Source organism: Fundulus heteroclitus, chromosome 1 (genome assembly GCF_011125445.2).
Source record: "Fundulus heteroclitus isolate FHET01 chromosome 1, MU-UCD_Fhet_4.1, whole genome shotgun sequence".
Lineage (NCBI taxonomy): Eukaryota > Metazoa > Chordata > Actinopteri > Cyprinodontiformes > Fundulidae > Fundulus > Fundulus heteroclitus.
In genome coordinates this window covers 26917698-26940465 of record NC_046361.1, presented here as the reverse complement: position 1 = coordinate 26940465, position 22768 = coordinate 26917698, and the positions used below count along the sequence as shown (strand labels likewise).

General features: G+C 41.2%; 3 protein-coding genes across 7 annotated transcripts; 2 read left to right on the top strand and 1 right to left on the bottom strand.

Moving 5' to 3' along the window:
* The first annotated feature begins 2050 nt into the window (after positions 1–2050).
* On the top strand, positions 2051–5527 carry cnbpa (CCHC-type zinc finger, nucleic acid binding protein a). Of its 5 annotated transcripts, none has more exons than XM_021320914.2 (6): positions 2052–2190; positions 3561–3681; positions 4003–4068; positions 4170–4368; positions 4462–4619; positions 4830–5527. In XM_021320914.2, the coding sequence occupies exons 2-5, from the start codon at positions 3564–3566 to the stop codon at positions 4577–4579; spliced, it is 501 nt and encodes a 166-aa protein (XP_021176589.1). In that variant the 5' UTR covers positions 2052–2190; positions 3561–3563; the 3' UTR covers positions 4580–4619; positions 4830–5527. The 5 variants fall into 5 exon arrangements, with proteins under 5 accessions (XP_021176591.1, XP_021176589.1, XP_012726829.1 ...); XM_036139376.1 differs by adding an exon at positions 3110–3159 and having other exon boundaries at positions 2170–2190; positions 4462–5527; XM_021320916.2 differs by having other exon boundaries at positions 2051–2190; positions 3561–3675; positions 4462–5527.
* A 559-nt stretch (positions 5528–6086) lies between these two features.
* On the top strand, positions 6087–13989 carry LOC105932307 (haloacid dehalogenase-like hydrolase domain-containing 5). Its single transcript, XM_021320910.2, has 8 exons — positions 6087–6592; positions 9075–9278; positions 9363–9475; positions 9590–9683; positions 9784–9817; positions 9909–10083; positions 10173–10361; positions 13479–13989. Exons 1-8 carry the CDS (start codon positions 6473–6475, stop codon positions 13876–13878), a joined length of 1329 nt encoding a protein of 442 aa, XP_021176585.2. The 5' UTR covers positions 6087–6472; the 3' UTR covers positions 13879–13989.
* Positions 13990–16818: 2829 nt separating this feature from the next.
* On the bottom strand, positions 16819–21910 carry gp9 (glycoprotein IX (platelet)). The gene is made up of 2 exons (XM_021320917.2): positions 21705–21910; positions 16819–18355 (listed from the first exon to the last, which is right to left on the bottom strand). Exon 2 carries the CDS (start codon positions 18352–18354, stop codon positions 17581–17583), a length of 774 nt encoding a protein of 257 aa, XP_021176592.2. The 5' UTR covers position 18355; positions 21705–21910; the 3' UTR covers positions 16819–17580.
* Between the last annotated feature and the right edge of the window lie 858 nt (positions 21911–22768).

Below are 22768 nucleotides of genomic sequence, written 5' to 3'. Positions count from 1 at the left end.
TATCTTATCTTTACTCCCACAAACACACTTATTGTCATTGGGGCCAAATACCTCAATCTTTCTCTCCTCCCCTCAGTAAAACCCAAAAATTGCTAAATGTAGCTATTAGCTGATCTAATTAACTGGTTCAGAACATATCTTCTTGGTTGTGTTTTTTTCCCAAATAAAGCCGCCAATGGAGCCAGTACTGCCATTAACCTTTTTACATTTCTCTAACATAGAAAGCACTCCTGAATCAGTGCTTCTGTGTTCCCTTTGTGTCTCTGCTCCGTCTCGACCCCCAATTGGTCGAGGCAGATGACCGTTCACACTGCGCCTGGATCTGCTGGAGGTTTCTTCCTGTTAAAGGGGAGTTTTCCTCTCCACTGTTGCTACGTGCATGCTCGGCAAAAGCGATAGCAACAACACAATGCAAGCAAACGTCCACTGTTGATGCTCGCTCTTCCAGGAGGAGTGAATGCTGCAAGTCAAGGACTCGATGCAATCTGCTGGATTTCCTTAGATACAAAATGTTTAACCAATCTGTCTGTATGACTTGATAGAAATGACTTTGTAAAGTGCCTTCATATGAAATGTGTTGTGAATTGATGCTATATAAATAAATTGAATTGAATAGATTTTGGATTAGTAGTTCTTTCTTGATTGGTCCCCTCTCCTTCTTACATACAGAGTTAAAACATGTTACCCTGCAGACAGTGACACTGATATTCCTGCAGCTCCAAGTTCATAGTAGAGTCAAGCTTTTTTGGTTCCTGGGTTGCTCTGAACATCATTACAAAGAGTACTTTCTTTCATCATGGAGTGACAGTTTGGACCATAAGGTTTAAACCTAGACACTCATGTGAAAACTACTTTTTTGAATGGAAAACCCAGCTTCTGGAATCGCCCCAACCTCAACAGTTGAAAATTGTGAATTATGCATAAAAGACGGGCGCATTCTAAGGAACCAATTAGATTAAATAAATCTGCCTTGTCTGATAAAATGTGTGGGTGAATATCCAGCCAGAATTATCCTTGTTGATAACTACAAAAATGCCAATGCTCTTCTTTAAGTCCCTAAAGGATATGGACACAAATATAAGTGATAATGTGAATACTTTTGACCACACATGGTTTACAGAAAATAAGCAATAAATAAAAACTTGTGTGCTCGGGTCCTGCTTTTAAAACTAATTCAAACTGTTTGATGTGTTATTCAACAATAACAAATAATCCTTTACATGCATTAATAAATTTAAATGAAATCTGTGTAGCTGATGAGGGCGTGTCCACTTGTTTCTGGCACTGGAAGTGAAAATAATTGTGTATCATCAGGACTTAAAGAGGAAAACTCCTTCATCTCTGAAATTGAAATTTAGATTTCGGAATGAAATAAAAAATATATATATTAACTGTGTTCCAGTGCTAAATTGTTGTGACCTGGATTACTAGTAGCCTATTAGCAATGCAATCTAAAATTGTTTTATTTTTCGATGTGGCAACTAAATTAGATTTTATAGTACTGTGTTTGTAACGGTTTAATGAGATGCAAATAGTCAAAGGTGTAAATAAACAGTTTTCTTTTATCATTCGAGTATCACTCAAGGTGGTTAAATATTGGCTTTTGAGGTCTTGGTTGATGAGAAAACGCTCACTTTTCTGCTCAGATTCTTTAAACTCCAGGAAAATTTATGTTTATTTTTCGAGCTTCAAACTTTAAAATGTCTTCCAAGTAAGGATGCAATGCATAAACCGCTTCAAACAAACATGCTAAGCCAATAAATAACATGTTTTCTCCTTTTTTGTTTCGTTTTTATGAAATGATACAACAAAATGGAGAGAAAAAAAAAACCTCAGGAGCACTGCTGTTTAAAAAAGTCTGTGAAAATTAAAGTGCATCAAAAACTTACTCTTTTTAATTGAGGTGATCCGTCAGATCAACGTGTTGAGAGCTATCTTTTTTAGGTCTTAAATATGAAGGCAAAAATCTACTAAAGGCAAAATGGGACCGTTCCATGTCCACGATTGGCCAAAATCCAGAGGCGGTGTCCAGACATCCTCGCATATTATTGGTTGCTTGCCGAGTCGGCGGCCAATGACTGTTCGGGTTTTTACTGGATAATGCGAATGACAATTCAGGAACTCCTGTTGGCACCGCATGTAGCGCAAAGAAGGAGGCGTAAACACTGACACAGCTAGGTAGCCATCAAGGTAAGCAATAAAACGGCGTTAAATTCATGTCCTCGTGGCCCGCTTTATGCGTGTTAATTTTTACGCTTATTTGCGCGTTGAAAATAACAACGGGCGTGAACTTTGCCGTTCGGTTTGATTCCTCTCGTGGACAGGCACTGCTCTTAATTATCTCTGCCCATACAAAAACTCAAGCCACGGGCTGCTAGCCCGGCCTGCTAACGCTAGCTCGTCACAACGACTTTGGTGTGTGCGCCCTGGCGGGAAATTTTGTTTTTAAGGCATATTCCCCCGAACGCCCACCAAAACGCGCGTATTGCGGGTATTTATCGCATTTGGTGAGGGTTCGTCGGGTTCTTGCCGGGGAGTGTGGATCGATCGTCGACCGAAGCGCGCTTCTTGGTCGTGAGGTGTTGGGCTAATGTTTGCTAGCAGCTAGCCTAGCCAGCGCTGCTGTCTCGCGAGTACGCAGAAGGAAAAAATCAACGTGACTAGGCCAACGCTAGCGGAGTTTCAACCTTTGGCATTTGGCTAGCAGGCTTACCTGCGCGCAGACGTCCTGCATTTTACACCCCACGTCCGACTACACGTGGTGCGTAACTTGTTCGTTCGGGTGGGTTTTGAAGCGATTCGGGGGACGTTTGTGTCGGTTAGGCGCGTGGCTTTTTTAAGCACGTTCAATCATAACGCGCTGCTCGCGGCGTGCTCTCGCAGTTATTCCCTCGGTAGTCAGCAGATTTGCACGGTCGCGGATTATTTAGGGTTCGTTTCAGCGTGTCTGACCATATCCCTCGTATATGTCTAATTTCCATTGGGAAAAAAACAGTTTAAAACGGGTTTTGCTACTTTAAAGTGTGTCCTATTTTTAGGAGCCACGTTACGTAGTATTCACGTAAAGTGCTTCATTAACTGTCATTCTTCTTGACTTCGATGTCTTCAGCAAGCAGAGGTTTGACCTAATCACGTCATGATCCCACTGAGGAAGTTTCTGTAAGTTAGCTCAGTAGTTTTTTTTAGTCTGATGGTTTGTTTATCCTAGACGCAGCATCCGATGAATGTCTCTTCCCTCATCGTAGAGTAGAGCCCCACATGGTAGTCATTTTGTTGGTCCGGCTGCTGTGGCTTCCCCAACATGGTTCTGAGACGTGCAATCTATGGACAAACCTGTTCGATGCTGTTTCACGTAGACCTAATTTACTACAGGCACTCTGCGAGGCAAAAAAAAAAAGAGTCAATTAATTGTACAGAAGTATGTGTGATGACAGATGAAGTCAGTCCAGCCACGTTGACGGATCAAGCTTTAGCCACAATACAAACCCAGATCAACCACAGTCATGGTGTGAGGTGAGTTTTGTTTACCCCTGCTGTTGCCATTTGTTTCTCTTTTTTAGGTTATGGAGATGAGCAGCAACAGCGAGTGCTTTGGATGTGGCCGCTCTGGTCATTGGGTCAAGCATTGTCCCAATGCCAGTGGCGCGCGTGGACGTGGCAGGGGCCGGGGACGAGGAAAGGGTACCCTTTTTTTATTAAATTGTACTTAAAGTAAGATAATTGTCACAAAACATTTGTGCATAATTTAAAGTTTTAGGTAATCTATCCTTGCTTGAGATATTGGTATCATCTCAACTTCTTTTGGGGTTTATTTTTTCTGGATTTCATATTTTAACTAGATTTTTATTAAAACAACTAATTCATAGGAACCTACTTTTTTTTTATCTTTATAAGTATTAAAAACTGAGTATTGTTCTTGCAAGAGTCCACCAAAATTTTTTTGATTTACCAAAATAAAAGGAGCATACCCCCTTATTTCCATATCACCTTTTGACATTACAGAGCTGTTCTGTTATCGGTGTGGAGACCAGGGACACATGGCCAGGGACTGTGACCAAACTGAGGATGGTGTGTAATGTAGTTCTTTCACGTTCTGTATCAGCTGTTTCTTTTTTGCAGGTTATAAAGCGATAACCCTTTTTTTTTTTAACTGCGTCCTCCGTGTCCAGCGTGCTACAACTGCCACAGGAGCGGTCACATCTCCCGGGACTGCAAGGAGCCCAGGAAGGAGAGGGAGCAGCTGTGCTACACCTGCGGGAAGGCCGGCCACATGGCTCGTGACTGCGACCACGCCAACGAGCAAAAGTGCTACTCCTGCGGCGGGTTTGGTCACATCCAAAAGCTTTGTGATAAGGTGAAATGTTACAGGTGAGCGGAGGGGTTTCCTGAAATTGCCAGAGCTCTTTCTATCCATATATATAAACGACGATCTCACGCTTCTTTTATTTTGGTCTTCTTCAGATGTGGTGAGATTGGTCACGTCGCTGTGCACTGCAGTAAAGCCAGCGAGACCAACTGCTACAACTGTGGAAAGGCGGGCCACCTGGCAAAAGAGTGCACCATCGAAGCAACCGCATAATCAGCACCCTCTGTTGCCCCTCCTTTTTTTCAGATTGATGGTTGGTTGTATTATTTTCTCTGAATCCTCTTCACTGGCCAAAGGTTGGCTGACAGAGGCTAGTCCCAGGCCTGTGAGCCTCTCGATATGTAATACAAAGAAAGGGGTGATAAAAAAAAAATATCTTTCTGCATTCAATACAAAAAAAAATGTTTTAGTTTGGTAGCGGTGTTATGTATAATGCTTTGTTAAAGAACCTCCCCCTTTCCAGGCCACTGGTGATCAGTGAGGAATAAACGGGACTGAACATATGGGAATCTATAGGACCTCTGAGCTCGTGGACGTGCATCTCGGTAAAACGAGATTGAAGACGGGAGTAAATGGAAACCAAACATCCATGTGTGGTTATTTTGGTTCGTTTTAGTGGAATCTGAGTTGGCCAAGAGAGTTTGACATGGAAACAGTTCATAACATGATGCATTTCAGCCCTACAAGCAGCTACAAGTGGGCGGTAACAAACGCTATATTACTAAGAGATGAAAAAAAATTTTTTTTTTGGAGGTATTAAAAAGAAACATGCTCTTTTATAGAAATCTGTTTACAATTTAAATATCACTTTGGTAGCCCAAGGTAGATTTTCTGTTTTAAAAAAAAAAAAAAAATTTGCTCTGGAAATGTTCTGGTTTCCTTTTTTTTTTTTTTTCTTTTGTTTTTTTTTTTCCTTTTTTTTACCTTGGCAAAAATTTAACATTGAGAACAGTCGTCAGAACAGCAGAATTAGGAGTTATTTGGGAATGACAAATGTTTTCACAGAAATCGAAATGTTATTTTTGTACAATATCACTTAGACTACTGTATAAATACCATTTGCTTGTACTCAGTTTTTAAGTCGGAAGGAAAGTGCAACTGAAGTCCTAGAAAATAGAAATGTAATTTTAAACTATCAATAAAGCTGGAGGAGCACGGGGAGGAGCGTGTTTGTCTGATTTCAATGCAACGCTGTTGGCACACAGGAAAAAAAAAAAAGTTTTGCCTCATAATTTGGTCTACGCAGCACCACCTTAAGGCAAATGCCATTTCCAATCAGTTCACAAAAACAAATTCTAATTCAGTTGTAATGAAATGTGTAATCAAATCCAACCGTTTAAACAACTGCTAATTTGATTTGAGCCTAGTTGTAAGGAAATGTAGGCAAATTCAGTTTATTTAAGGAAAGCCAGTGCATTGCTGTGGATTCACATACAAGCCTTTTTAAAAAAATAAATCAAACACTGTTTGAATCAAGAATGACTGGGGAGGAAAATAAGGAAATTTGTTTATTTGAAAAAAAAAAAGTATTGAACGCAATGCTTGCAACATGTCAAGTTTGATAATTGTGGGAACAACTATATGTCCAATTACATTTAATTTGGGGATTTTTTTTTAATTTTTATTTTTTTTTTTTTTGCTGCAGCATCAGATTTAGGACTAGCATCCGAAATTGCTTTTAAAGGTAGAATCTGGAACGTGATGTTCTTCATAGTCCATTGCGCGCCCCCGCGGAGCAGATACACCACCCACCTTTTTAATTATCCCCGGAAACAAGGGGACGATGTCAAATAGTTGCGATGAATGAGATCCGCTGTTTGTCCGATTTTTGTTAGAGCTGCTAAGCTCCACCTCGGGTGTCTAAAATGGCAGCGGGGGTTGCGGTGCAGATGCAGCGCACAGAGACCCTCCTCCTCCCCATTCTGCGTCACCGGCTCTGCTCCAGTCACATTTTACAGCAAAAAAACAAGCCGAGCAGCCAGCCCGGCCGGTGTGAGCCGGCTCCAGCTCCATTTGGGGGGTGTTTTTTCATTTAGATATACCTTAAAAACACGCATTTTTTCCCCCCCCTGCTTTTGAAGCACCCCCGGGGGGAAAGCAGAGAAAATGAGGGGACTCCTGCCGTTTTTCCGGGGCCTGCACACCGTGACTAACCGTCAAGCCAAGCGCAGGGCTGGGATTGTCGGGTCTCGGTGCGGGCTTTGCGGAACTCAGTCCGTGAACAAGGTACGGTGCGAGCTGTTGCTGCTCCTCGGCTCGGAAGAACAAAGGCGCCTTTGAACCAAGGCCGGGTCTTCTTTTTTTTTTTTTTTTGTGTAGCGGTTCCAGAGATTTGTGACAAACTAGCGGATAGGCGTCGGCGTAAAATGTTTCGCAGAACTTTGTGTTGACATCAGGGCAGAGGCAGCTGTTGGAGCTTCTGTCTTTTTTTTTTTTTGTTGAGTGGGGGGTCGCGTCGTTTGTCCACGAAGTTTTTGGTTTCTTTTAATAAATACCGTCTGGGGTTAAAGGAAAAGACACCCCGGTGTGTTGTAGACGTGTTTGGAAAAGCTTTAATATGACTTGCGGTGCGGTGAATCGTCAGAGCCGGCCCACGATATAAGCAATCTAAGGTGCTGCTGATAGCCACTCAGGCAAGGCCAGCAGGGGGCACCCAAGAGCTGGAAGACACAGACCCCAAAACCATAGACATTATGTAGGTAGACGCCCCAAGTACTGCCGCTGGAGCTGAAGTTTCAGCACGGCCGCCATTTTGGATGGGTCTCTCACGTGCCCCCAGTTCATTTATTTGTACTGAGGAAGCCCATATAAAATAAATCATAACTCATTGAATTTTTACCCGATTTTCACACAGTTTGGTTTATTGCTAACAGCAGAGATGTGGTTATTATACAGGATGCTGTCACACGTGGAGAAAAAAAAACATGTTTTAATGCTGAAATATGTTGTTTACACAACATATTTCATAAATGTATGCTCTTTAACAGACAGACATATGGCATCTTAATGTGTAAACATGTGATTTCATACTGAAATACTTTGTTTTATGCTATTTAACAGACAGATGGTGTATGACATATTAAAAATGTAAATAAGTAAGTGCTTTCATGCTGAAATGCTTTGCTAGGATGTGCTATTACAAATTCATAAATGCAATACATTTTATATTTTAATGTAATACATTTTGTATTTTAATAAAGAAACAAGTTGGATTGTTCATTTAAATTTATTTCACTCTTTCTCTCTCACATGTACAAACTTGAGCCTTTGCTACACACCAACAGTAATTTCTTCATATGTTTGCATGCTATGCATGCACACATGCATGCACAGTTTTTCTTTAAAGGCCTGGAAAAGTGTTCTTTAAATTTTCCAGGTCATTTCAGTGTCTTACACTACCCTGCTTGCAAAAAAGGCTGGAGCTTAAGACCCTTAAAAAACAACAGTTATGCACAGCTTCTTGCATGTGTTGGTACTCTGTAAGTCCAGGATGCTTAATTTGGCCACGGGATTCAGCCTGAACTTGTGAAATACAGCAATAACAACTTAATAAACATAGAATTGTGGTCCATCTGTTGGGTTTCTGCATTGTCCCCATCAAGTAAAAACTCTTCAGAAGCAATTTCAGCCCAAAATGGTGATCTGCACCCTGTGATCTACTTTTAGTAGTTATCCCCGATTATTGTAACCGTAAACTGAAGAAAATATGGACAAAGTTGCTCCCTCTGTGTTTATTCTCATTAGATGCTATGCCAGCATACAGAATGAGAGACCCATCCAATATGGCGGCACCGCTCCAGCACGTAATGAGGCGTCTACATATATAATGTCTATGCTCAAAACTCCCAAGTTTGCAGTTATGTTTATCAGCAGTAAGTCTCCTCACTTCACAGGTTCAAATGCATCTTTAAAGATATTAAAATTCTTTAAACTTTAAAAGGCTGTCGCAAGAAATAATAGTTATATAAATAATATAATTTTGAAACTCTTAGTCTGGCGTTTCTTTATTGACTAAATATCTCTGAATGACTAAGTGATTAGCACCAAAAAAAAGTAGGATATTACTAATACCCAGGGTCTGATTTTAAAAGATGTAGGCCCCTGGCCTTCAAACAGTTTGGAACCTTATACGTTCATTTTACTCGCTCAAATTTCAAAATTCAGGCTATGGTTTTGTCTGCCATGGGATATTTTGTCCTGACTATGAGCAAATTTTAACCCCCAGGAAGAACATTTTGTACCCGCTTCGACAGCAGACTATTTAAAGTCATTTTCTCATTTCTGCCTATATTGCAGAAATTTGCAAATTGCATTTCAGTGTCACCCAACAATAATATCTGTAAGACGTTGGTTAATCAGTTTTCAGTGCCCCCCCACCCCCACCCCCATCAGTCAACCACTGTCAGAACCACTGTCGGTTTTAAAAAGAAGGGTGTTGAACAAGGCTTTCAGAAAGTTGGAAAATTTGAAAAAACAAATTTGAATAGTTTGAAGTAGGATTTAGATGTTTTGTTTATAGATATCGCAACAATTGAGTAGAAAGGGTAGTACATTGTGATTAATGAGCCACAGATTTCCATTTACTTTCACTTTTTTTTTTTTTCCTTCTGAAACCAACTTTTGTACAGCTTCTGGACCCTGTTTGCATTTCTTTCACGCAGCTGACGTTAAGCAATCGCTTCTCTCTCTCTCTCTCTCTCCTCTGCAGCCGCAGCCCAGATTTGGGCTGCTCTTCGACATCGATGGCGTGCTCGTCCGGGGAAGGATGCTGATCCCCGCGGCCAAAGTGGCTTTCGAGAAGTTGGTCGACTCTCAGGGACGGTTCGTGGTGCCAGTAGTTTTTGTCACCAATGCCGGGAACTGCCTCCGGCAAACAAAAGCAGACCAGCTCTCTCACATCCTGGGGGTGCCAGTGAGTTACAAAACACGCTCTGTTCTTTTGATTTGCCCGGTGCGACCCTGACTTTTCTGCTTACATCACTCGCTCTGCGTTCAGATCACGCATGACCAAGTCATCATGTCCCACAGTCCCTTGAGGATGTTCAAGAAGTTCCACGACAAATGCGTCCTGGTGTCGGGACAGGGGCCGGTCCTGGAAATTGCTGACAAGTATTAAATCATTTTGCCCTTTTTTGGATTCATTGATTTTTTAAAAAATATTCCTTTACAAAGCAAGCAAACGTAAAATAATGAAACAAATTCTTTGGTAAATTCTGTGTTTAGCGTGGGTTTCAAGAATGTGATCAGCATTGACATGGTGAGGGAGTCGTACCCGTTGCTGGACATGGTGGATCACAACAGACGACCCAAACTGCCGGTGAGATATTGGTGGGAGTTTAATGTTTTGCTTTAAAAGCTTTTTTTTTTTTTTTTTTTTATCAGAATGCATTAAGATTGTTTTTTTTTTTTTGTTTCAGTCTAGTCCTTTGGTCAACCTTCCTAAAATTGAAGGTATGAGCACACTTGTTGCATTTCCTTTTCCGCGTTATATTATCGCCGTCTCAGACGTGGCACCTGATTGGTTTTTTCCCCCTCCGTGCAGCTGTGGTTTTGTTCGGGGAGCCCGTCCGATGGGAGACTAACCTGCAGCTGATAATCGACGTTTTATTGACCCACGGTAACCTCAACACTCCGCACCAAACCCACGCCGTACCTCACCTCCCCCTGTTGGCCTGCAACATGGACCTGATGTGGATGGCCGAGGCGAACTCCCCAAGGTGGTCTCGTCAAAATGTCGGACGTTCCAGGGTGTTTCTGGATGTTGGCGGTGAACAAATCGGTTATAACCCTTTTTTCTTTTTTGCAGGTTTGGCCACGGGACGTTTCTTGTGTGCCTGGAGAACATCTACAAAAAGATAACGGGCGTAGACCTGAAGTACGAGGCGCTCATGGGAAAACCCAGCGAGCTGACCTACCATTTTGCAGAGTCCCTTATCAGAAGCCAGGCCATGCAGAGGCAATGGGAACTTCCCATCACTTCCCTTTACGCTATAGGGTGAGCCTCTGTTTCCCTGCAGGCTACTCTTAACAACAGATCCCACCGAAATAATCGAAAGGAAGAAAGACAGATGGTCTACTGACTGAGATAATATATAATTACTTACTGACAAAATCAGTGGAGAAACACAAACTGTGTCAGCTTAACCACAGGCAACGATTCAGTTCAATGTTTAGGCCCATAATGCCTTAATTTGTCCTGTTATGACATCAGTATAAGTTATTGGGGTAGGGCTGAACAATTAATCGCATTTTCAATATAATCGCGATTTAAAAAAATGCAATTTCCAAATCGCAGAGGTCTGCAGTTTTTGGCTATGTAACAATTAGTGAATTAGACACGTCCATTAGGTGTTGGTAAAATGTTTAAAATGGGTTTGCTCCACATGGAAGGGAAGACAGTTGCAGCAGTGAGATAATCTAATTTTATTACTTGTTTTAGAGTTTATATAATCATACATAGCATTAAGTACAGGTCAATCAGTTTAATACATAGACTGGTTACACTTTATGTCCAACAAGGATTAATGTCCAAATCAATTAAAAGCTATTCTCTTGAATAATATTCTGATTAATAGAAACATTAAAAGTTCTTGTTTTAAATAGTCCTTCTTTACAAACATATTTTTTTTAGATAACATTTTTTGTTGCTTGTGATTAATGCAGAGAAAAGTCAAAATTGCATTTTGGTTGAAACATATCGTAGGAAGTACGCAATCAATTCTGCTCCGAGTTTAGATGCTGTGGGTCTTTTAGCAACTAATCCGTACGGCGAGGAAACAGATTGATTTGTTGTTTGTATATGTTTGAAAAGACGTGATAAATTAAACTGTAAAAAAAAAAACGCATTAAATCGCAATATTAAGAAAAAAAATCGCAATTAGATTATTTTGCAAAATCGTTCAGCCCTATATTGGGGTGTTATAGAACAGACCAGCACAAAGCAATGCATAACTGTAAACCAAGTACATGGCTTTTTTAATTTATTTCTTTATTTTAGTGCCCATTTTACTCTTAATACTCTTTAATTATGGTACCAAGGTTGTACCGAGCGGCTTTAGGGAGGCTAGTTGTTAAATAGAGTTCACCGGGGTGTAGTTTAATCACCTGTATGGATTCAGATCCATACAGATGATTCTGTAAGGATCTGTTCTGTGGCTGACGTTTGGGGGTTTGTTAGAAAATTAGGGAACAAACAGCATCGCAAAGACCGAGGAACACGGCAGACAGGTCAGGGAGGCAGTTGTGGCTGAGTTAAAAGGCAGGTTAGGTCAGGAAATAATACGGCGCGCTCTGAACATATAGTGGAGTGCCGTTCCAGCCATCATCCAAAAATAAAGCGTGGAACCGCGGCAGATCTACCTAGGCGTGAACACCTTGACTGTCATCAGAGAAGCAATCGAGGTTCATTGTTACTCTGCGGGGGCTGCAGTGATCCACTGCTCAGGTGGGAAGAATCTGTCCGCAAAAAAAGTTCTTACTATTAGCAGGGCGCTCTTCATGGAGCGGCAAATTTAAAGCCATAATTAGCCCAGTTTGCCACAAGCGACTAAAGGCCCATTCATACCTCACGTAAAAGACGGATACGTGTGGAGTGTTTCATACGTTCTCGTCCGTATTTTGACACGAAAATTGGGAGCTTACGATTACGGACGAAACGGATCAATACGGAGCAATACTACCGGAAACGGTGGGGGCGCTAATGAGTTTTTAGTACAAAATTAAAAAAAAATCACAAAGAAGGTTGTAATTCTGGGCTTTAAACAATGGCGGGATTTGAGGAACGACTTGCGGAGCTTGTCCGCAGATACCCACACATATGATGTGTCGTGTCCAGGGCACAGGGACAAACAAAAAGTTTACTTACGGAGCAAATACAACAAAATCACGTCTTGGACCGTCGCCATGTTTGATCAATGACGAATTATTGGCACCCAGCACTGCCACCTAGAGGACATATTGGTTATTGTGGACCTCAACGGACGGAGGTATGAAGGAGTCAACGGATAGAACGTACGGACAGAAATACAGACGTGTAGGCCAAACGTAGGGTGTGAATGTGCCTTTAGGAGACGCAGCCAATGAATGGACGAAGGTGGTCTTGTCAAATGAGAGCAAAACAGAACCTTTTTTTTGTTCAGAACTGTTGTGGAAGCCTAACTCTGCACATTACCCAGAACACACCCCTCCAAATGTGCAGTAAACACAGTCCAGCAACACACTGTGGATTGTTCTTTCTCTAACACAGACAGGGGGCTGTAAAAGACTGGAGGCTGGGGCAGAGGAGAGATTCATCCTCCGGCAGGACAGCCACCCTGAACATGCAGCCGCGCCTGCGATGGAGTTGTTCACATCAAAATATCACCATGTGTTAGAACGGCCCAGTCAAAGTCTACATCTAAGCCAAATTACAAATCTGTGGCAAGTCTGGAAAGTTGTTCTGCACAGACGTTCTTTGGCATAAAGTATTCCAGTTTCTTGCTTTGTAAAGATGACGGAGTCATACTTCACACTGCAAAAACGTAACTAAAAATAATTAATATTTTCTTAAAATTAGTGTATCCGTGCATGATTTGAGCAGGTAAATAAGATGATCTGCCAATGGAATAAGACTTTTGCACTTAAAATAGGAACAGCTCATCTCCATTATCTTATTTCAAGTGCAGGATGTCTAATTATCTAATTATAGGGGTCACAATACTCATTCCATTGGCAGATAATATTATTTACCTGCTGAAATCTAGGACCAAAACACACATTTTAAGAACATTTTACTTATTTTTAGATCCGTTTTTGCAGTGCACAGTCAGGGCAGCTGACAAACCCACAGCATTCAGATTGTATCCGTCGGTAAATCATTCTCCTTCCATGTCATTATTCTGTGCTACTTTGTGTTGGTCTATCGCATAAACTCCCACTAAAATACACACAGGTTTGGGGCTGTAACAAGACGAAATGTCAAAAAAGGAAGGGGTATGATTACATCTGTAAGGCACTGGGAATCTGCATCTGTTCTCTCTTTTTCTTAACCATGGGAGTTAAACAGATCAGAAGAGGGCAAAACTATTCCGGCGTTTTTATTAATTTCCTTTCCCTTCTCCTTTTCCATCCCCAGCGATAACCTCATGACTGATATATATGGGGCCAATATGTACAACCGCTTCCTGGAGGAGAGGGCCGCCAGGAAGAACCCCAAAGCTGTCGCGAAGGTGGCGGCCGCCACCGGGTCCAGCGCCGCCATGCCCGGCGGGGAGGAGGAGATCGACAGCATGTGGGAGAGTGAGCTGGCGCTGCCGTCCGCCACCTCCTGTAAGTCCATCCTGGTTTGCACGGGGGTCTACAACCCCAACGCAGAGGTGCCGTCCGACGCCAGCCGCTGCATCAAAGAGACGGTGTTCCACGGTCACCGGGACTTCAGGTTCGACCCCGCGCTGGTGGAGCCGGGCCACATCGTGAAGGACGTGGCGGAGGCCGTGGACCTCATCTTCCAGCAGGAGAAGTTTGTGCCTCAGTAGAGACGGCTAGAGGCGTTAAAGCGGGAACGCACCACCTAATGCAGGAAAGCGTTGGGAGAGAGCATCACTGTGGACTTTGAGACAGGGCATTAACATAGTTTAGGTCATCTTCTAACGCGCCTCATGGAGACAGATTTAAGAAAACGTGAATTATTTAACCGTTGACCGCCATTTTGGTTTCGTTATCGTCTTTAACAACGTGTTGCTCGTAAGGAAACGTCTTATAGCTGCCTTATTTGACCCCGGTTCTCTCTTTTTTTTTTTTTTTAGATGATGTGCTAGAGTACAACTCGTCAAACGCTCCTCATATTTATTTCAAGTGTCTGCCAGTGTTTTAGGAGAGCATAGTCCCAATTAAATCGGACCCTCGTTACTCCCCTTTTTTTTTTAAAAAAACCTTTGTTTGCTCAGTTAACCCGTAAGAATCTATGCATGAACGCCAGAGAAATAGTTTTACTGTACTACCAACTGTTCCACGTGCAATATCATCCCTAAACGGTATCGTCCGCCCGCGTCCCGTCTTGCTGTGAGAGCCATAACCGAGATTTGCACAGATCTTTGACTTTTTGCTAACTTTTTGTTGCTCTTCGCCCGCCGTGGTGTTTGTTTTACTGTCGAAACTTCTGTCTTATGCGCTCAGATTTCCATTCCAGAAACAAAAGCTAACGACACGTAGATGCAGTCACACGTAAAGCCTTTACCGGCTCGTTTTTTTTCGTTGTACGTACCTTACCTTGGAAAAAAAAATATAAAGAATTACACAATGGACTTAATGTGTCTTTTTTTTTTCTCTCTCTTACACCTTCTCAAGAATCTTTATTGCCATAATGTAACCATAACAACATTGTTTCTGGTGAGACACCGGCCATAAGCAAATGCTTAAAAAGAAATAGCAAATAAACATATTTGTTTGATTGATTATCATATTGGATAACAACATGATAACTATACCTGTTGATCCGCGTCATGGATCAACGGGTATTGACGATGCACTCCAAAAAGGGAACTAAAAGTAAGTAAAATATTCTTGAAATGAGTGAATTTGTACTTGATTTGAGCAGGAAAATAAGATTATCTGCCAATGGAATAAGTATTTTCACCTCTAAAATAACATAATTAGATCCACTGCGCTTGAAATAGGACGATAGAGACGAATTGTTCCTATTCTAAGAGCAAAAGTCTCATTCCATTCTCTGACACGTGAATGCTCAAGCAGAAACGCCCTTTTGGACCTGACCCTTAAAAGACCTGAACGTCTATTAGGTGCTGGAGAAGTTTTAGATAGAAATCTTTCCAGCCAAGCTAAACTCTACAGCTGTATGCGGCTGTCAGCAGGAGCGATATTTCATTTATTTTTTATTTTTTCTTTCTGAAGCCTTTAGTAATCTCATGCTATGTTATGTAATAAACATTAACCACTAAGAAGAAGAGATTTTATTTTTTTCAAGCAGTGTCCTACAAGGACTTTGGTTTAAATCCAGCTTTAGCTCGCGCACACGCAAATGTTTAGACGTGTATTTCAGAAAGCAAGCAACAGCCGTCGTTTTTTTCTTTAAATAATTGTTTCACTATTTCAGCACACACCAACAGAACCTGATTAGTATATTCGCCTATTGGCTTTTTACCGGTTTATTTTAAAGCTGGCGCTTATGCCCTAAACTAAACCAGTCCCTCCTATGAAGACGACCAGCCGCGTATAGCAGGCAGAGGATGACACTCTGCAGCACATGCACCTTACTAAAGCATTTATACTTCTTAAGCGTTTTTATGTCTTTGTCTCATTATCACCACAAACGTCAGCGCAGTTTACTGGGATTTCATGGCAGACCGACACAAAGTATTGCATAACTGTGATGTGGAAGTGAAGAAGGCATACAGGGTTTTCAAAACATTTGGCAAAGAAAAGGTGCAACAAACTTCACCCCACCCCCACCCCCTTACTCTGATACCCCTAAATAAAATCTGCAACCAGTTGCCTTCAGAGGTCACCTGAATAGTAAAGAGTAGGGCTGGCATAGATAGATAGAAAAAAAAGCATATAGATAAAATAGAAATCGTATTGATCGATATCGATAATTACAACTGAAGTAGTTCTCCCGCAGTTTGCAATCAAATGTAGATTAAACACATTAAAACTTCTCATTTCCATGGTTTTTCATGGTCAGCTATGAAAATTAACACTTCTTATTGAGGCATAATAAACTGCTCTACATTTTAAAGTGAACAACAGTTGCAATTACTCCTAAAATACAATATATTTACACGGAGAAAATTAGCATTGAATCGAGAGGGCAAATTGTCATTTATAGTTTGTAGTAAATTATTTTAAAAAAACTTTCAAAAGTAATTTTTCAAATTTAGTGGAGGTTTATTGAAAATGTAATAGCCTTACAAATACAAATGAAGACAATCCATCCCTGCATTATCTATGGATCATTGTCACCCACCCGTTAATGATAATGGATCATTATTTAATACTGATAATGATCCATTATCAGTATTAATTAACCATCCTTTATCATTATCTGCCAGGAGCGGGTGCCGAGAGGCGGGGTACACCCTGCACAGGTCAAGTGAAGTCAATGACATTATATATATATATATATATATATATATATATATATATATATATATATATATATATATATATATATATATATATATATATATATAAGGGGTGAGAAGAAGTAGAAACCTATATTGTCACACCATTTTTCCATGTAGTTATATAATATCTCAGCTCGCTTCTGCTTACATAAGTATATTGATAGTCTGACACAATTCCCATTAATCCATTACACCTCATATTTCCAGATTCTTACCATGTATGCATATACTTACATATATACATGCATACATTCTGAATAACATATCATGGCTCATATTTAAATTAAGTGATGCAACAATAATAATTTTGCATGTTCCACATTGCATGTTCCACATGAAATACAGAAAGTCTTCCTGGTGGTTCTGATTGTTTTTTGGGTTGCAAATCGACACCCCTTCCTGTTACTTGGGCATTCTTTAAATGTGATGTGGCAGGTTGCTGTTATTGGCTTTAAGTTGTTGCTAGAAGAACAATGGCAGTGAATTTGTTTAAACTTGATTTAATAAATAAGGGGTTTGTATGATCCAGACATTCAGCCTTCCCAATTATTCTAACTTCTCTTTTTTGTCATTTGCTTCTTAGCCATATCGTTTTCTAATTTTTACCCTAAATTTCAGCACAATAACCTAAGTAGGGTATAAACTAAGGAACAGTACAGAATGCGGAGAACTTTGTGATCTAGAACATGCTCAGCGTTGCTTAATACCGAATGATTTTTGACAGTTTATGTTGAACAACGTGAGGTTTCCAGTTGAGTTTATCTCTAATAATCACACCAAGAGATTTATTCTCATACACTCTGTCAACATTCACCCCGTTTACCTGCAGACTGAGTTCAAAAGTTCAATTCACAATTACCAATTTAAAAAGGAATTTTATGTAGCTTGGCGTTAAAGACGTTTTCAGTTTGCTTGGTTCTTCAGTTACATCAGTCAGGCTAGATTGTAAAATGTAAAAATAAATTCAAATAAACACATATAGGTGGACTTTTTGGTAAACCGATAGCTACAGTTTATAATCCTAAAAATCCATTTAGCGTCTTTGTTACTGCTCACATCCTCACTTCCCACTAATTACTTGTTTTTAACAGTCCACTAAGTGGCCTTTATCTTTATGTTGTGCTTCTTATGTAACGTTTCCAGCACTCCATTGAGTAACTCCATGTTCATGAGGGGCCTTTCCAAGTCCTCTGGCAAAACGAGAGAGTCAGAGTCGGCACTGAACCCCACCTGGTCCGCGTGCAGCCTCCTCCGGTTTTTGGGCTTCAGAGAGCGCAGGGAGTCCGCCTCGAATCCCGAATGCCTCTCTTCCACGTCCAGGGTGAAAGTAGATCTCCTGGCGAGCTTCAAACTCCACAAAAGCAGGAGGACGATGCAGCCGAGCATCACTGCGGCAGCGGCGTTGTAAGAGACGTAAACGCAGCCCGAGGCGGTCATGTGACGCAGGCGTGGAAAGGTGCAGTAGGAGAAGTAGGAGTCGCACAGGGAAAGGATGGATTTCTGAGCTACAGAGCCTGGGCCGGAACATAGAGGCTCCTCGGAGACGACGGCCCTGTTCTTCAGCAGCCAGTCCCTCAGGTACTGGATGCTGCAGTCACAGCGGAACGGGTTTGGAGACAGGGACACCTTATTTAGCTCAACCAGCCGGTCAAAGTGGCCCGCAGCCACCGAGGTGAGCTGGTTGTGCTGCACATACAGTTCTGTGGTTTCTGGAGGCAGACGAGGAAGCTCCATCAGGCTCAAAGAGCTGCAGTTGACCCTCAGCCCGGATGGTTGGAGCTGTGAAAAAACACAGGACCGGGCGGTTCTCTGAGCTCTTGATGAGGTCAGGAGAAGATAGACGGCCACAGTTACAATGTGGAGCAGCATCCTGTGGGAAAAAGGAGTTTTTTTTAGCTGTATAATAATAATAATAATAATAATACAGAAAACAGTAAAATGTTTGCTCAATACAGCCAATGAGATGACATACATTTGTCAGAGTTGTACATACACATCACGGTATGATTCCCATTCTAATTTGGAGCATTTAATGCTTGAAATTATATTTTTTTAGAGTCCAAAGTACACCCGCAGACTCAAATATGTGCATATACTGCAACTAAGATGTAATTTGTAGGTAAAGATCACCCTTTTTGTAGCCATCAACAAGCTCTGAGTATAATTCTGGTTTCATATTCGACCACTCTTGAGGTCAGAAATGGTAGGGCTGATTTAAATCGGCTGGTTTCCTGAAGCAGATCTGAATTTTAAGGACAGTTCAACATTTTTTTGAAAGGGTTTAGGTCAGAGCGATACCAGAGCTCCCGTCTTAACTCTTTTATTTATCAGTTTAGTTCAAATAATCAGATTTACATGGCATTGTAAATTATCAGACATGTCCACTCAGGACACTTAAATTGGCTCGATTCATGTGTAGCTACGCAGAATTAAACTAGCCCCAAATTTAGGATAGATTATTTCAGCTCATAACAGTTAATAGTCAAATTCACATCCAATTATAACACCACACAATCAAAGGCAGTTGATCATATTATGCAAGTTGGTAAACAGTTATCTAAGGATGATTGTATCGGGTGAATTTCTCCAATGTTAGATCAATAAAGCCTATCTTATTGGTGTTGCAGCATCATGTGGACAGTGGAAAGGAACCACTTTAACATCCTTCAGCAGAGCCGGGCAGCCATCTGTTCACGAGGGATTGAGAGGACCGAGCGGACAAAAAAAAAACACTAAACTAAACTGGACACAGAAGCTCTTGTCAGAGAGTTTGGTCTATGTAGAAGAAAAAGTAGAGTTAATGGCGGCAATGGTTCTGTTAGTGTCTTCTGGTGATGACCAGCAGCATCATCAACTGCAGGGGTCACCAACACGGCGCTCGCAGGCCTGTTCAAAAAAATAGCACAAGCCTCCAGTGAGCTGCATTTAAAATGCTATCTTATTCAGTTGCTCTTCCTTTTTAATCATACTTGTATTTATATAGATTTAAAAATGACAAAAGCATTAAAAACATATTTATATAGCGTATAGTTAAGGTGAGCTTGGACTCCTGTAGTCCAAAGGTCAATAAAGTTAGCGCTTCGTTTGACGCAGTACCGACGAAGAAGCTCTCGGTTTCAAAAAGGTTGGTGATCCCTGATCTACAGGACAGAAAAGGAAGAGAGTACACATAGTGTATGACAGCAATTGTCACGTTAATAATTTGGTCCAGGAAAGAGTCACTGCTAAAGACGAGATCTGTGAATCTTCAAAAAGCACTGCTAAGGTTTGTCTAGTGTCTTTGTTCGGTTGGAATGAAGAACGGTATCAAAGTTCCCTCGTCTGACCCAAACGGTCTCCCTTAATCGAAAGAATATCGGTGATGATGTTGAAAAAAATTTTTTTTTTAAAACAAGAACCACCAAGGTTCAAGTCTATCCTAAACTGAATGGTGCATCAATACCAGAATCACTGTCCACAGCAAAGCCTGTTTAGTGTTTATGCAGATTGAGAGGGTGGCCAACCAGGAAGGAAGCGATTGCTCCAGAATTTACACCTTCAAGCAAGACTGTGATTTTCAGCTGCCCACATTAAGAAGCCAGATGTTTTCTAGTCCAGTGAGAAAGAGACTGAGGTACAAAGGTCTGGGTGGTCAAAGCTGACCGTCATCCCAAACCTGCGTCAAAACTGCTTTTTAGAATCAAGAAAGTGGGCTAACAGAAAGGTCTTGAAAAGTCCCTGGTCTGAATCCTGTTAAAAACATTATGGATTATGATTTAATGTGTGATCCACTTGTAACCTGGAAACCATCCACTTTTACTTAACTTTACTTAACAATTTGCACAAGAATACAGGTTACATATTCAGCCAAAATTATGACTTATGCCAGAAACCTGCATAAAAAAAAAATAGAATACTGCATAAAAGCAAAAACATTTTGCCAGTCAATTCAGAAAGGGAAATGGATATTTTATAAAGATTCATTACACATAGAGTAAAATATGTCAAGCTTTAGTTTCTCGTAATATTGATGATCATGGCTTCCAGGTAAAGAAAATCCAAAATTCAGTCTCAGAATATATCACATTAGACCAATCAAAACAGGATGTTTTAGACACAAATGTCCTGCTTCTGAAAAATCTGTCCACTTCTATGCACTCAGTACTTGGTTGGGCTTCTTCCTGCATGAATTAGTGCATCAGTGCGCCGTGGCATAGAGTCCATCAGCCTGTGGCGCTGCTGAGGCGTCATGGAAGCCCAGGTTGCTTTGATAGCTGCCTTCATCTCATCTGCCTTGGTGGGTCTGGTGTCTCTCATCTTCCTCTGGACAACAGCCCAGAGATTTTCTGCAGGGTTCAGGTTAGGGGAGTTTGTTGGCCGACCAAGAACAGGAACACCAGGGTCGTTGAAGCAGTTTTTGGTACCTTTGGCAGTGTGAGCAGGAGCCAAGTCCTGCTGGAAAATAAAATCAGCATCTCCACGCAGCTTGTCAGCAGAGGGAAGCATGAAGTGCTCCAGAATGTCTTGGTAGATGGCTGCATTGACTGTGGACTTCATAAAAGCAGTGGACCAACACCAGCAGATGACATGACACCCCAAATCATCGCTGACTGTGGAAACTTCACAGAATTCACCTTGATCTGAAAATAGGACTTTGGACCGCTAAACCTTTTTTATCTATATTGTCCAGCTCTACCCTTTCCTACCACACTTCTTCCTTCCACTCAACTTTCTGTTAACATACTTTGATACAGAACTCTGAACAACCAGCTTCTTCAGCAAATAACTTTTGTGGCTTAGCCTCCTGGTGAAAAGTGTCGATGACTTTCTTCTGGACATCTGTCAAGTCAGCAGTTTTCCCTATGATTGTGAGCCAGAGTGAGAGACCGTTTAAAGGCTCAGGAAACCTTTAGGGTGGGACACCATGAGTTTCCAATAATCACTCTTTTCACAATATTCTAATTTTCTGAGACAAAATTTTGGGTTTTCATCATCTGTAAACTATGGTCATCAAAATTACAAGAAAAAAAAAGTCTTGGAATATATCACTCTCTGAGTAATGATTCTATATAATATACGAGTTTCACTTTCAGAGTTTTTTTTTACACCCTGTTCAATTTTTTTGAGATGTACCAATCTATATAGGACCAGAGTAGCAATAAGCGACAAACTTCAGTTTCCAAAAATATGCCTAAAAACCATAAATTAAAAAAAACAAACAAAAAAAACAACAAACCAACCTGTCTGTGTCAAGCCAACCTCAAGGTTCCTTCTGCTGATGTCAGTCATCATGGTGAAGTCTCTGCTGTTGTCCGGTTTAAGCATTAGGAAGATCCCCTGACTCCTTCCCCCCCTTAACTGATACGTAAGTGAACAAAGACATAATGACACCTCATACTACGCAGCATTAAGGTAAGGAGTGCACCAATTAGAGTGCAGAGTTACGGTCTACATGGCATGAAGGAAGTCCATCTGCTTGGAAGTGATAAGAGTTATCTATTAATACGTTGGCCGAGGCTCTCCAAACAACGCAGGCCGTGCTGTTAACATTCACTGCAATGCTTGAGGGGGAACGTTATGTGAAACTACTACTGGAAGCCTCATCGTGTTTTACATTAGTGATTTTTATGAGGTAAAACCTATACCAGCCGAGCATAAGAATAATCTTCAGTCACATAGTTTGGAAGAGTAAGATGATACTCTGCCATCAAATCCATTTTGCAGTCAAACTTCATACCCATAGGTGGTGTACTGGCGCTGGTCACCAATTTTTCTTCTAATGTAAATTTAATAGATGCCCTCTAGTGGAGATGCGGTAAGTAAGGTTCTGGAAATGAGATGAAACGTTACGTTCTCCACTCATGTGGAAATCATCAAATGTCGCGTGCTTTTCAGCAGCAAACCAATTTTGACATCCCACTTTTGCTCAGGTGGTTCACATTTGAAACTGCGTGTGAGATGGAGTATGAGGGGCTCGGTTTTACTAACGGAGCAAAGATAAAGGAAAGGGGCGGCATTCCTTAACACCCCTCACTATGACCAGTCAGGTTCAAATGGGAATGACCAGTAAACTGAAAATTGGTCCACACTGACTCTTTCAGATGGAAAATCATCAACATCCTATGGGTAAATGATTAAATAAAACAGAAGTGGTTCACATGGAGCAGTATTTACCTTCTTCCTTCTCAGCCATCAGACTTAAATCCTTTAACACTCCTGTGTGGTGAGCTGAGGAAAACCTAAGAGGTTATGTAGGAGCATCTAGAGCTTGTGTATAGAAGAACAAAGATCCCTCTCACTGTTT